Here is a 15,963-nt window from a genome sequence, read left to right on the forward strand (position 1 = left end):
GATACACATCTATTTAGTTACCCTAGATAGATTCTATATAAAATGCCACTTGTATTTAAACACACCTAAGCACACTAAAAAGTTTCGAATTAAGAGTGCAAGCCGTTTTAGTTCAAATTAACATAAATTTAACAGATACAATATCAAAATACAACCCGTTTTGCACACACATCGATACGTTATATAGATTCAATTTACGGGTGCAACCGATTTTTGTACACACTTAATTGTTTAACGTAGAAAAATATAGATGCACTTGTTTTCCTCAGGAAATTATCTTGTTTCCTATGACTGCTAATTTTACATAGCTTTTGTACTTTCATTTTTGTTTTAAAGGCATAAAAACTGACAATTACGTAGTGACAATGGATGCTGATCAGAAACATTTTTACAAGATTCAGATTGACAATGGTGACGTCAGTAGAATACCATTTGCTAAATTGTATCAGGGAATGGCCATAGATATAAATCCATTAACAAAAACCCTATTTTGGAGCAACAATACTGCAAATGTTATCATGAAAGCGCAAGTGGATGGTTCACAAGAGGAAAAATTCAAAACATTGCAAAAAAGTACAATTTACATTTTATCCTTGCTATTATGTCAATATCTAAAAAAAAAATTAGATATCTAAAAAAAGATAAAATAACTATCTTTAAATTCATATTAATGTACAAAAATAAATTGTAAAGTGTGTATCAATTATTTCCGTGAAAAATTATGTTTTCTTGTTTCATCCAACTGTTTATATGCGGCAATGTCACCTGTAAGGAATCTTAACAAATTTATAATTCAGCAAACTTGCGTTTGTAAGATTTCGTCTTTAATTAACAGTCTTGTTTATATATAAACGTCACGATTGTCCAATGCAAATCGACGTTACAAACGTGCATTGTCCTTTAAATAAAAGTCACAATACACGTGATTTCTCGGCAGGATCAACAATAGAAGGCATCGCTGTTGACTATATAAATCAGTTGCTCTTCTACACGTGCACGTTTGACAAGGTCATTGTAGTTGTCTCGCTGAAAAATAAAGATATTCATAAAACAATCGTTAACGAGTCGTTAGGCATACCAAAGGACATAATCGTACACCCGGAAAGAGGGTAAGTATGCTTGATTGTTAACATCCGATAATACTTCATGTTTTGATATTAGTTTTATTTGATGGCGTAACATAGTTATTTTTTATATAAATAAACAAAATATTTTATGGATAACACTGATGCATAAACCTGTAATGCGCCACGTTTTCCTTAAATATTCATACATGTTTGCAAGGATTCTAACTTTTTATTTAATTTCAAGATTACACATTGAGTAACGTTTTAGTATTGAACAAATAAATAATCTGTTTTGCATAATTATATTCTTTTTATACACTCATTAACCCTTATCGTGCTTAATTCCTTCAATGTTTTTAGTCAAATTTCAAGTCTTGACAAAACCAACCATCTTAAGGGAAAATTTACAAAATATATACTTACTTAAATGCGAACATATCAGACCAAGATCAGACAGCACAGCTCGGCTGATCTTTTACTGCACTGGTCGCAGAATTGGTTGCCAACATTAAGTTTATGATTAATTTAATACCCGGGAAATTTATGAAACCTCTTCACATACCTTTTTCCTCCAAAGAGCAATATACTGGTCAGACCGGGGTAATGAGCCAAAGATAGGGACATCAACCATGGACGGTGGTAACAGAAGTACCATTATGTCGTTTGAACCGAATTCATGGCCTAATGCTCTTGCTTTAGATGTGAAAAGTAAGTAGATTACATTTTAATTAAAATGCACATGTAAGGAAAGCCATCCGATATTCTCATTAGGAATATTTAAGTATTTAATTATACGAGATGAAATCCGATTTTTTCCGTTGTGCTAGTTATTGTACAGGGAACACTTGATAGCATAAGCTAATTGTATCGTGAAAAAGGATTTTTAATTGCTTTTATTTATTATACAACAACATCATAGAATATCTTGGTATATGTAATGCTATAATATGAAACTATGAAATAACGTGGTATCTTTAACTCGGAAAGACCTTGTTATTTAATAACAAAGTTAATTGTCAATATACAAATTAGATCTTTCCAGGAACTTGTAAATGATTAAGTTATTGCAGATATTTTGAGCCGTTAAATAAATATGAAATAATTGGTGGTATTCAACCTAACATCAACGTGGTTAGAGTGTACCCGCTAGACCTGCCCCCTGCGTACTTTAAGTCATGGATACAGCATTATTTTTGACGTAACTTTATTATTACACAATTAAGTAGTGCAAACAATTTATAAACACAAATAATCATTTTCAAATATAAAAGAAAATTAACAACCCAGTATGGTTTAATTATGATTCTCGCGATGCAAAACGCGAATATAACAGGAATAGAAATGTATATATTAAAAACAGATTTAATGTAAATAGAAAGAATATGGTTAATGCGAGAACGAAATATAATAAAACTAAATTCAAAAATAGACATAAATGTAAACAGGAAGAAGGACAACGACTTGGTTCATTGGCAAATTCAAATCCTAGACAGTTTTGGAATAAAATTGAAATAAAAATGAAAGACAAATGCTCTTAAACAAATAAATTAAAAGTGGATGTGTTATTTGAACACTTTAAAAAAAGATCGGTAGTGAAAATGACTGATGATTCACCAGAATGTGACTTACACGCAGACGATTTGACCGCGAGTTAACCAAAGAGGAGCTGCACTTTGTAGTCCATTAACAAAATAGTAACAACAATAACAAAGATACAGGACTTGGCAATTTATCCGCAGAATAGTTAAGGCTAATACGATATAATCTCGCCTCTATTGTTGCAAATATACAATAAAGTCTATCTATCCGGTATATATACAGATTCTTGGTGTTAAGGGCATTATTTCCCCTGTTTATAAGAAATGTGTTCCCGACTTAGCTCAAAACTACAGGGGTATAACCTTTATTGACATACTTGCAAAGATATACTCCAAACTACTGTTATTAATAAATAGACTCACAAAATGGTAAAACAAATATGAAAAAGAAAATGTAAAAATCAATTTGGGTTTCAGAAAGGAAAGTCCATCATTGACTGTATATTCATTTTACAGGTGGCTATATGCAAACCCCTCAATTCTCATGGTAAATTATACGCAGCTTTTATTGTCTACGACCGTTGTTTTGATATAATTTAAAGAAACCTTTTATGGTATAAATTAGTGGATGAAAATGTAAATAGTCTCATGGTAACTGCACTAAAGTCGATGTATGACTCAGCCAGGTCTTGTGTACGATTAAAGAAAAGAAAAAAAGTATTAAACGATGCGTTTAGCATGGAGAATCTGTTCGCCACTGACTTAATTAATAATGTTTATCATGATATAGATGATGCTTTTTTAACCTACAAAGAACTTTATTTTGGCTGCTTTATGCAGACGACCAGGTTGATTATGCTAAATCATTGGAGTCGTTGCAATCAATGCTTTACGACATTGAAAACTTTTGCAATATTTTGGGATTAAAATCAAATATAAGTAAAACAAAAGTAATGATATTTGAAAAAGGACGTCACACACAGATACTTTTTTATTTATTGAGAAAAAAAACTGAAAGTTGTTAAATAATTTAAATAATATTTGGGCATTGACTTATATAAAAACGGTCAATGGAATCGTGGTCAGAAAGCAATAGCTCACCACGAATGCTTTGTTATGCATAGATTACTTTCAATATTTATAGAATAGATCTACCTATCAGTCAAAAATCATATCTGTTTCATCGATTCTCCATTTTGGAAGTTAGTTCAATGATTAAAACCCATGCCCATACCTAGAACATATTCACACGTTTCCAAGGAAATTATTATGCGTAAAAATGACAACAAATGGCTCTTCACTCTATGCGGATTTGGGCAGAGTGCCGTTAATTGTAATACGTACGTTACGGATGTTACAATTCTCAGACGAATCTAGTATAATACGTCAAGTTTATGGCATGCTTAAGTATGATTCCAATAATAATGTTTTGAAACAGGGAGGGGGAGGCTGAGCTCATCAGGTTAAACTTGTATTACAGGAAATTGGGCAGAATTACTTTTGGATGTTCCAAAACGATATTATTGACAATATATCGATTTAACATATCAAACAAATATTATTCGACGCCTTTTATCAGTCACTGTATAGCGATATTTATAATTCTAGAACAAAAAGAAAACGTATTTTTTATTTAAATATTCATCCACGAAACGACAAATTAACAAATATGTGATGTGTCAATGTTTGCTTACTGCTTGATTGAAAAAAGGTCTCATACCTTATCATGAATCGAATTTTTTTTTTTTTTACCAAAAATGATTAAAAATTCAACCTTGTACGTTATCATGATTGTAACTACCGTATTAGTGTTTTTTTTCTGCGGGCTCCAAATTCTGCGTTTTTTTCCAAATTTCAGCATGTTTTTATTTCTGTGGACTTTATTTCTGCGGCACATTCTTTGGACAAAACGTGATTTAAATTCTGTGACTCGTCTTATCAAAGTCTAAGTCACATTACACTATCTATTATATTTGCATGTTCACGTTCGCATTTGTTTATCGTCGTCACCGCAAAACTGTATAGTAATTACAAACAATTATATTGTATGCTTGCAAACAAATATAATGCGCAACAATAGAAAGGTATACATCTTTGATCAGCGTGAAGTGATGTGTGAAAAATATACCCCGGTGGTATCTTTAATTTAATTAAATTGATAGAAGTTTACCGTAAATCGGATGACAATTAAAGTATACAACAATTATTTAGCAGTATAAGGATGGAATGGTTTGAAATATTTTTATTCTTAAATTAGCATAATTAACAAAAAGTACATCCTTACAAACACAGATTACATACTTAGCCGACAGCAATTTTATACAACTCGAAAACCCGCTTAACTTTATAATCTGTGAGTCATTATTACTTTAGACGAAACAGGTCACAATGTATGATACATATCGTGGCAGATAAGAGAAATATTCTGCTGTTCTTATTTCTTTTGTGCCGAAACTGACCGCAGAAAACGCAGAAATAAATTCGCTGCAGAAAAAACTACTTATACGGTATTGCTCGATGAACTATAAATGAAGTCACAAGCATTATTATGAATTTCAAACAGTTTATACCCTGTGCAAACTATTTCTCATGTTTTTCTCTTGAATGTTACTGTGACAAATTTTGTATGTTCAAAGCTGAAAAAAGTGCATTGTATTGTATCGGTTAAAGATTTTGGCTACAACCCGAATACATTAACTCAATGAACAACTGTGTTAACTTGAATTAGCGGGTTTATAGCTTCAACAAATATGATGCAGCAAAGATCTAAATCATCTCTAATCGACCAAGACATCAAAATCATCGGAGAAAATTGCAATTCTGAAAATCAAACAAAGTATTTTTTTTATTTTAAGGCTAATTGCCATAACAATTTGAAACAAAGAATAGAAGAAACTGATATAAAATCTAACAATGTTGGTCATGTGTTAACTTAGACTTAATACATTAATAAGACTCAGAGCTCTATATACAAACGGAACAAAATCTTTACATCATCCAACTTCTCATTTACCTTTATCTTGAATAATGGTCGTCACCATTCAAACAAATGTTTCTAGCTTAACCATCAAGTAAATTGTCAATTAAGAAATACCTGACTGTTCGTGCCAGGCTTTGCAATAAAGTCAATTGACCTTTTCCAACATATAATTGCTTCAAAGTTTTTATTATCAAAATAACAATTATAACAGAATATTGTCGTTTGCAATATCTGGATTTAATGGCATACACAATTCTTCCAAAACATGCGATTTGAAATAACATAACTGTCATGAGAATAACTCGAAAAAAGTCAAACTTGAGTGTTTCTTGAAGTACTGACTAATTGATAATTAATTTTAATGCTTTGTAGAATTGTTTGTCTACCTCTGGCATGTTTTTATCTGCCTGTTATGGCCTCTTTTTTGTTTTTCGGAATAACCTGGAATTTATTATTAAGTGCAGGGTTTTGGTAAACAATAACGGTATTTTGTTGCTTTGTGAGTACCTTTGTTTGTATTCAATACTAGATACTCAAGTCATACGCGCTAAATGAAAGTTTGTATCCTATGTGAATGGCATAAAATTCTCATATTTCAAGCACTTAAAGGGAATTTTGTTAAACTTTAATGGTTTAATGGCAATATATACCTTTAATAATCTACAAATCTTTCTTCTGCTTTTGAATAATTCGGACTGGGCTTCTTCGAGGCATCGATTTCAAGACTCTTCTCAGTCCGATTGGACAATATATTCTGAAACCCGCGTTACCCATTCAATATCACTGTGAATGATATCCGCTTACTGTACGCTATAGTGTCCAGGACAACCATTTTTTTGTAAAATCAGTTCAATATTAATTACAGTCATTCATAAATGTTTCCAGGACAACAGACATAACAGAGTTTTTATTCTAAGGCACATATGCATCTGTCCATAATATAAAATAATTGAACTGAAGTATAGTCAGCTTTAATTTTTTTGAGGATTGCCACTTGTAATATCGATTGCTTCTCTTTCACCTATAGCTGCATGTAATATTCAGTTATAAGCACAACAAGCTTAGAGGAATATGGTTGACAGTTTATCCGTCTAGAATTAGTTTCTTACATTACACTTGGGCAGGAGATGTACATTTTGTAAATCATAAGGCACAGTTATAACATCATCTCTACCATTTATTCTGCCTGTTTCTCTTTAATTTTTTTGTTAAAATTTTATCACTACAAAGTTTATCATACTTTTTAATTAATTTGTGACGGGCCTGGTTTTCTGATTCAACTATTTTCATCTTTTTAAATAAGTCACACCTATCTTCCGTAGAAACATGAAAGCTATTATTATATTCTGTATTAATATATCGTTCTGCACATGTTTATCTTATCACTAACAGGAACTTATTGGGTACATAAAAATGCTTCTTATATAGCCCGAACAAATAAATAATGATATTGCAGAAAATGCAATTAATTGATATAATTAAAAATAAGTGCTTACAGTATTTGTTATGTTTAATATACACACAAAATGTAACATATGAAAACAATCAAAACAAAGTCACAGGAAAAGGATTAAAATGAATAAATGAGGACTTTTACTGAGACAGCAAATACAATACGTCTCTTTTGAAACAGAAAACCTCAAATAAAAAAGACGGAGTCTTCAAATATTTGACATTCTTTGAAGCCTTAAAAATGTGCTGAAGCTTTGAAGAAAAACAAATGCAATCTGTCAGCGCCTTGAAGAAAAAAAACAAAACTTTTTGTCAAAGCTTTGGAGAAAACAAATGACATTCTGTCGATACCTTGAAGAAAGACAAAGCCTTGAAGAAAAATTGAATATTCTGCCAAAGCCTTACAATAAAGTGGTTTAAATGTATGTTGCAGATATGAATGAATAAGCAAATTAAACAATTCAAACCTAAAAGATAAAAATAAGCAATATTGAATTATATAATGAAGACTTTAGTCATAATCTGACAATTCGGCATCCAAAATTTGATATCCGGAGAAGATTCAGTTTCTCTTTACCTTAAGTACGCAAAAGGTACATTTCAAAACAATAAATATTTATTCCAAATATCAAACTTTTATCACAACAATGTCGTAAAATTAACATGTTGGTTAGTTACATTTTGCAAAATTAATGTTAATTTTTGGGGAAGAAGTCCTTCTATGGCTATGCTGTAAAAACAAGATTGCGACAAAATATAACAATGCGACTGGGTAATTTTTAGCGTCACTCTTGAAATCAACTGGAGGGCAGAACTCTGACATGCGTCATTATGGAACTAAAATTTAATACATTTAAATGCGTTCTAACGGGAACCCAATATTCTCATAATATAGCGCTTGACCCGCTTCTAAAAAATGATACCATACATCCCGTTACGTCACTCTGGTGAGTAAGATACAATCTCGAACGCACCTTATGTACATCTTCTGTAGATCTCCTGTCTGTGGTGCTTCTAGATTGCTGATCGACCTCCATTATCAGCATGGTGCTCGCCGTCATTGATATTTCGGCCCTTATCCATGTAAATCAGCCACAGCCACTAGACGCACGCTCGGCAGGTTGGCTCAGTCTCTGGATTGTCCTACGTCTATCCCTTCCAGTAGTTCCTATCGCTGTCATCAGTCGGCTCACACATTGCGCACACCAACTTCAATAGGAAACAGCCATGTATGCAAGCCTCTCTGTCTTCGTTGGTTGAGTTGCTCTGTATACTTTGCTTTCTTCCTCTCGTAGGCCTCTTCACATCTTGTCTCCCAAGGTACTGTTAACTCAATCATGACGAGTTTCTTTTCTTTTTCAGACCACAATACAATATATGATCTTAAGTTGGTCTGATCAATGCTTGGGAAAACAAGCTTCTTGCTAAGGTCCACCTCCATGTTCAAAGCTGGTGTGCCATCTAGAATTGATGATTGGTGTGGCGACTTTGTCTTGGCAGTTTCATTCGGTTTCACAAAGTTGATGTGACAAAGCTTGGGGTTACTCCTTCGTTCCTTTTTCCTGTCAACTTCAAGCCAGTCAGCCACCTCCCTCCCTTAGGACGTTGCCATGAAGCCATCGGTACCTTTCCTGTGTCAGTGCAGTGGAACAGGAAGATAGTACATGCTCCAGAGTGCCAGGCGATCGCACAGGTCACATGCTGGATCCGTTATAAGTCCCGACCAGTGGATATTAGCTGGGATGAGTAAGAGGTCATGAACTGACCTGATAAGAAAGGATAACCGTAATGGTTTATACTTCCATATGTCTTCCCAAGTCAGATTCCTGTCTGTGGTGTTCCATGTAGTCCATGCTCCCTGTGCTCCCATCTCTACTGCTCTTGCCTGTCTTGCACTCTCCTCTGCCCCCATGACTTCTGACTAAATCGTGGCACGTCTCTCCTTCTGGTCTGCCTGGTTCCACAGGGGTGTTTTGGTAGCACCAATTCCCTGTCGTCCCAATGGAAATAAGGCGAATATATGATATAAAGAAAATGTAATTGCTTTTTTCAATTTTTATCTATTTTTAGAAGACACGTGGCATAATTTAAATTTTACCGACAGCATAGTTACTTCTATGAAAATCATTACATCATATTTAAAATGCGTCATAAATTGGCATGTATATGATATGACATAAGGTGCTACATACGATGCAGAAAGCCCCTATGATTTTATAACAAACATAAAGTTTTCTAGATATTAACCAGATCTGTCTGTGACTTTGTCTGTCGTAAATCATGAGTAAATGCAGGCACATGTTGGTGGTTACAACTTATCATCGAAGTTTTCCGAGTGTTTCCGAATATTTCGTCTGCCATATTTGTTACTCTCTAATCAGAGTTGTTGTTTTCACGTTATTTTAACGTAATAATTAATCTTATTAATCAGAACGGATATTAAAAAGTATAAATCATCGTAATTTTAGTTCTTATCAATGAACTATTTATCTTCTAATTGTCTACATCATACCCATACCGGAAGTGTAATTAAGGAAAGACGACTGTTGCGTCAGAAATTTGTAAGCGCTTTTATTACATGTCTTTTCAAATTGCTCATATATAGAACCAGTCGAAATTTTTAAAATGGCGGCGTCTAGCGGATTAAAGATTTTTCTTAAATATGTTAGACTTATAAAAACGTATATTTTTATTGATTTAAATGTGATTTAAATTTAACATGTCATACATGTTCTCTAAGAGCATGCCAGCGCTCGAGGGGGCTGTGGTTCCGTTCGGACTTTTTATGTGTAGATAATAAGCAAATATCTTTTATTTTGTTCCCCATTGTAAGATATTGATCTGTAATTTTTTGAATATTCAGAGAGAAAACTACGTGTTTACAATTATTTTTTTATTTAAGCCTAGGCATCTTCTTCTTGACCCTTTCCGTCAAACTTCGGATTAGATATTACTGATGATAGCAAGCTGTTCATTTAAAATCGTTGGGAAACAAATAGAAAGCCATGTATCGATTGGGAAGTCGGAATCCTACGAAGTTAGTAATGACATTTATGATGTTGTCATTGTCTTCTACCTGCTTATTTCAGGTATGAATTTATTTTGGATTGACGCATATCATGGCGTTATTGGGCGGATCAACATTGATACATGGGTGAGAAAAATATTGTCCTCGGAACCGAATTCTTATTTCTTAGGCATGACGCTTGTTGGAGATAAACTTTACATCACAGACTGGTACCGGAAGTAAGTACGGCACAACCTTTTCAAAGTGACTTTCTGTAGAGCAAATAACCTGAAGAACATCAGTTTCATACTTTTTATCTCTCAATTTCTCGTATATGTAGGGAGAGTTTAAATTAATTAGAATTAATTAATAAAAAATTTATTTCTTTGGTACTTAGCAAACATAACTAAAGCTTTTATTCGTTTTTTTTAATTGTATATTTATGATTTATTATGTATTTGAAAAAATATACATTGTATATAAGGTTTATGTCATCGGTATATAAAGTCACCTTATATTTGATATTATCCAAATTGTATGGGACCTCAAACAATATAAAACTACCATAACTATATTCATGATTAAACAACATGTTCATGTATATTATAGTCACAACAATTTCGATCAGATTTTATGGCTCTATGTTAAGAGTTGTTTACATATATAACCCGAGCCTCTAGGCACAAAGGGCTATTTCATAAAATCATAAATATATAATTACGGAAGCCCCTAAGTGATTTTGTCTTAGGACTTTTGTCTTGGGACTTTTGTCTTATGACTTACGACTTTTGTTTTATAACTTATGTCTTATGTATAATAACTTGACAAAAAAGCGACGAAATGACAAGTTTTATCAAGTGCATTCAACACGGCTGACGTTGGAGGTAAATCAGATAGTGGAACAGAAGACGCTGGTAAGTGTTTAAACAGTATGGCAGTATTTTATTTCTCCCTGCTTATCTAATTACCTCTTTACCAGGTAAAGCTCAGGACATACCAAGATATTTGAATGAAATAAACATGCGTGAAACATTATTCTTGTTAAAATATAAAGTATTTCTCCTTCAGGTAAATGCGAGAAGTACACGCTTTCTTGTTTTAGTTCAGAACATAACAGGCCAATAAGAAGAATAAAGCACAGAAAATATTCGAAAAGATAAATTTATGGAAAATCAATAGAGATAATTTAAATATCCAATTTCTAGAAAGATATGTATGGCTTGGTGTAATTTCATTAAATTATCCTTGATATCTCTTTTTGCAGAAACAGCGGGGTACTTGGATCTAGGCATCCCACAGATAAGTTACAGGAGGATGACTTTATGACACTTGCAGAAAATTTAGACAAGTCAGAGAAGAGGTGCAAGAATAAACGAGATCAATAAAAAAGAAAAACAATGTTAAAACAATTATAAGTTATGTAACTAGAACTAGAACTTTTCCAGATGAACAAAATAATATGGGAAACTCATCAGAAATGGAAGTGAACCTGTTAAAACATAAATGTGATATTTCAAAATAAATTTGTAATGCCAAATGATGATCTAATTTTCAAACATATGTGGAATCTATTGTTGTATTTTATCGCAGTATTATTTATATTTTAAAAATACATCAAAAGCGAGAGATTGGAGCTTTCCTGTTTCCATTACAATGTATATCCTTTTTAGTGGATTACCATAATGCTGGGGAGGCAAGTACAGTATAATACAAAACTGTGCAACACATCATACACAGAAACCGTTCAGAAAAAAATATGTCATACAATTAATGATTCCGTTCTTGACGCAAGCTCGCTCGCTCAGTTAGTTACATATACATTTGTATAAGCAAATCTCATTTGACACTATGAAGACTTTAAATTTATCTCAATTCTAAAATTAAAATAAGGGTCTTTTTTCACATGAGTGTATTACTATATCGTATTAATTACAAAGAAAGAAAAAGATAAAAAAATCAGTACTTATATCTTCTCTACGAGCTTAGCGGGCGGGATATAAGTAATAAGATGTCTGTTACCAAATTCAGGTCCAGAACACTTGAAATTACTTAGTGCTTTAAAAAGATATTAAAAACGCCGTATTAAAAAACTATAAATGGTATCAATGGAATCAAAGTTCCAAGTTGCTATGCATAAAATAATGTCTTACAGTTTTGAAAAAAAAAATGAAACAGATGCGAGGAGGAGTTACGTTCACAAAATATTTCACAAAATAAGGAGCCTCGTTAAAACATCCTTTTTTCCAATAATTTTACAGAAAACCTGTTATTTAAACAATATAATTATGTAATACTGTTCAAAATTAAACACTTACCAAAGAAGTCTTCTTTTCGCACTTTTTTGTACCTCTTCTGTACGCTAAAATGGCCGAACGTAATGAAACTGGTCTATTTGCCGTCTTTTTAGTTTACAACTGACACGAGTCATAAGGAATAAGACAGAAGTCATAATACATAAGTCATCAATCATAAGACATAACTACTAAGATAAAATGACAATAATGGGCTTCCGTATTTAATGAATATGCAAATGAATTATTCTTCAATTTCTAGACATGTAAGCAGATTAAGTGTAGATGGCGGGAAACTGGAGCAAATTGGACCTTCAAACTTTTCTAAATTAACTGGAATAACTGGTTATAAGAAAACTGATATCAGGACAGGTAATTTGATAGTTTTGAAGTCACGGACCTTAATTAATAATTGGTAAGTCCAAAATACAGCGCATGTGCTAATTATGCAAAATCAGTTTTTGGTATTTTTTTATTAATGAACAGAATAATTTTCAATATCTCATAAATTTCAGATCTTTAACCTACATACACTTAAATTCGAAGATAACCGTTTAACGCGACGACAGCAGTTCTAGTATATACATGTCGGTATAAAAACATAATTGACGGGCGGTAAGTATTTATTTATTTCTAACATATGTTCATTCTTACAGCGACAGGTTTATTTGGATAGTACAATGAAAAGCATACTTAAAATTTATTGATATACTATTAAATTAATCATTTTATATTGCGGACAATTAAAAAATTATTGCAGTGTAGATTGATTATGTACCATTAGAAAGTACCATGATTTAATGTATATTTAAACAATTTTTCACTCTTTCCTAGTTACTATAGCACGAAAGTCCTAACAGTTATTTCGTTAAACGGTTTTCAGTGTTTACTTAGTTATTCATTCTAGCTTATGATGAGTGGATGTCGATATTATCATTATATACAGGCAAATGCTTGCTGACGTTACCAAAATATTGAAGACATTTAAACTTAAATACTCTGTATCTTTGAAAATAAAAGGATTTTTGAAGGTATGGTATGGTTTGGAAAATTTATTGACAAATTTGACGTTTACGAATCATGTCTTAAACTAATTTATTATCATGAGAAAATTTAAGTTTTTGTGACTTACTTTTAAATGCAGCATCTCATCGAAAATTATGGTTATAGTTTATCAAATTAACGTTAAGTAAAGCTTGCACAGGACCCGAAATTTGTTAGCAGGCTCCTTTAGATGTTGGCTATAAATCTATAGCATTGATGTTCTCGAACACAGTTGGGATATGTTTGAAATATATAAATACTTACCGCCCGTCAATTATGTTTTAATACCGATATGTATATACTAGTACGGCAGTCGTCGCGTTGAACGGTTGTCTTCGATTTTGATTGTACGGTGTGTTTCAGAGAGTTATAAATTGACGAACTGTACCAGACGTTTACGAACTTTGTCCCGAATGAATTTCTTGTCTAGACAAGATGTAAATAAGTTGCATAGAATTTTAACAGATGATGAAAATTTAATCTAGTTAATTAGGACATTTTAGGCCAATGTTTTATCCTTAGGGAATATCATGTCTATGTCTAAGATTCATTATGTAATTCAAATTTGAATACAGTAAAGATCATGCCTGACACAATAATATTTATTTTTCTACATTCATTATTTCATCATAATAAAACGCGTTAGTATTTACACGTGATTAAAATTGTTATAAATATTTTGCAATGTATGCTGATTTTTATTCATTGGTATTAAAAATTAATTTAAATTTCATACGCTTACTTTCATGCACTTTACTCGACTTAATGATGAAAATCCAGTCTGATATGTAAGAAATGAAGACCACATGACAGTTCTTGCCAGAGATTCAAATTCAAAATTATATAACATTACCAATCTATATGTGTAAATTTTGTTGTAGGCACTAAGTGTTATATTCAAATATGATGCTATTTTGCATTTAGTCCAATGCCATGAAGAAAATAACAGCTGATTTATTTGAGAATATGATATGTGTTAAGTGAGTTATTTCCTTTAGTTTTCAGCAAATGTTTACAAAGTTCGTGCAGCCATCTATGTTTACCTGTTTCCCGAAAAGATTACAAATGCGCATGCTCAGACGGTGACCAAAATGCTTTGAGTCCTTATCGGGAAGCAAATGGTACGTCAGCAAGATTACATAAATTATGATTCATTTGATGTTTAGTCGTCCTACAGAACTATTTTAAACTTTTTTTGTTTGAATGAGTTTGATGATTTCAATGTGTGGTGTTATAAAAATGTCTGATTTTCAGTCGCCGGATGAATTTCAAACATTAACGGTTACATTTTACTTAAATATCGCAAGAGACAACAGTCATCATGGATTTCATTTTCATTGTTTATATCTCTCTCTGACTTTATAAAGATCAGGCCCGAGAATTATAAATTAAGATATATTTACTCAAACAGATACCCGTATAGAAATATATTCATGGATGTAATCTTTGGGGAGAGCTATTATACCAACTGGAGTTTGCTTAATACAGTGCAGAGCGTTTTCCAATAAACATTTGAAGGAAATAATGGAATAAAATGTATTCTCAAAGTTTAAAAAGCAAATTATAAGTCCTTTAGGTTGAGATAACTTAAGACTTGAAAAGATTTTTATCGCATTTTTTATTGTTTAAAACCAAACATTTGCGGACTATTTTGCAACAAGATCTTTATGTGATTTAAATCGCAGGTAGATTATGTTCAGTTTTACCATTTTTATTTTTAATCGCCATTAGATCTGTAATGATAATATAAATTTACTTAAAATAAATAATTAGATTTACAACAGCTCGAGGTTGCATTTAAAATTAATTACAATGTAGGCGTAGATATTTATACAGTAGAGGCCATACGCGTTATTTATGATATTAAGATTAACAGTCGTTCTTGTACAAAATTATTCAATTTCAATACGCTACCCGTTTGTGCACATACCTTAATACATCAAATATATTTAATTCAAGAGTGCAACCCGTTTTTTCATACATAAACATCATCTATTTCAAAAAACCTGCAAACATGTTTAGCTAAGTAGAATTAGTACAATCCGTTTTTGCACACGCATATATATCTTAAAATATTTCATGTATGCGTGGAAACCGTTTTTGTACACTCCTTTTTATCCTAAATAGATTCAATTGTCACATGTCCAAAATTTTCTTGGCGATGAGGGGACTGCCGCCCCTTCAACCCCCCCCCAAAGAAGGGGGCACATCCCCTTTCTGGCAACCCCCTGATGTAACATTTTGATAGGGGGCGGAAAAGTAGTCACTTTTTTAATAACATTTCTCAAACGGAAAATAGTGTTTGGGGCCTAAATAGGGCATTTTTTTCACCGTTTGAAGCCTCAAAAAAGGAGTGGGGGAGCCGTCGAAACACGTCTATATGCGGGCAAAGGTTAAAGGACGTTTAAAGAAAAGAAACACATATCAGGAATGTTTTAATAAGTCGCTTTAAAGCCGAAAAAGTGGCCAAATTTTACACAAAACTGACCATTTTCTTTCCATTTATCAAACATTCTTTTGGCTTGAAACAATAATTTTATATAAGCTTCAAGGAAAAAAAAAATTTCCGTCGAATGTTTAAGAA

General features: G+C 32.3%; 1 protein-coding gene across 4 annotated transcripts in view; it reads left to right on the top strand.

The window, feature by feature from the left end:
- Positions 1 to 15,963, top strand: part of LOC132727141 (adhesion G protein-coupled receptor L3-like) — a 60,359-nt gene that overhangs the window by 9,757 nt on the left and 34,639 nt on the right. For 3 of the 4 annotated variants that reach the window (XM_060712554.1, XM_060712552.1, XM_060712551.1), the window contains exons 2-7: positions 337 to 573; positions 938 to 1,109; positions 1,645 to 1,775; positions 10,127 to 10,283; positions 12,598 to 12,707; positions 14,378 to 14,500. In XM_060712554.1, coding sequence (XP_060568537.1) covers positions 337 to 573; positions 938 to 1,109; positions 1,645 to 1,775; positions 10,127 to 10,283; positions 12,598 to 12,707; positions 14,378 to 14,500 — 930 coding nt within the window. The remainder of the gene's footprint in view (positions 1 to 336; positions 574 to 937; positions 1,110 to 1,644; positions 1,776 to 10,126; positions 10,284 to 12,597; positions 12,708 to 14,377; positions 14,501 to 15,963) is intronic. The other variant, XM_060712553.1, reaches the window with a different exon arrangement.

This window comes from Ruditapes philippinarum, unplaced genomic scaffold (genome assembly GCF_026571515.1).
Source record: "Ruditapes philippinarum isolate M1 unplaced genomic scaffold, ASM2657151v2 ctg1579_1_1_1_1, whole genome shotgun sequence".
NCBI classification, from domain to species: domain Eukaryota; kingdom Metazoa; phylum Mollusca; class Bivalvia; order Venerida; family Veneridae; genus Ruditapes; species Ruditapes philippinarum.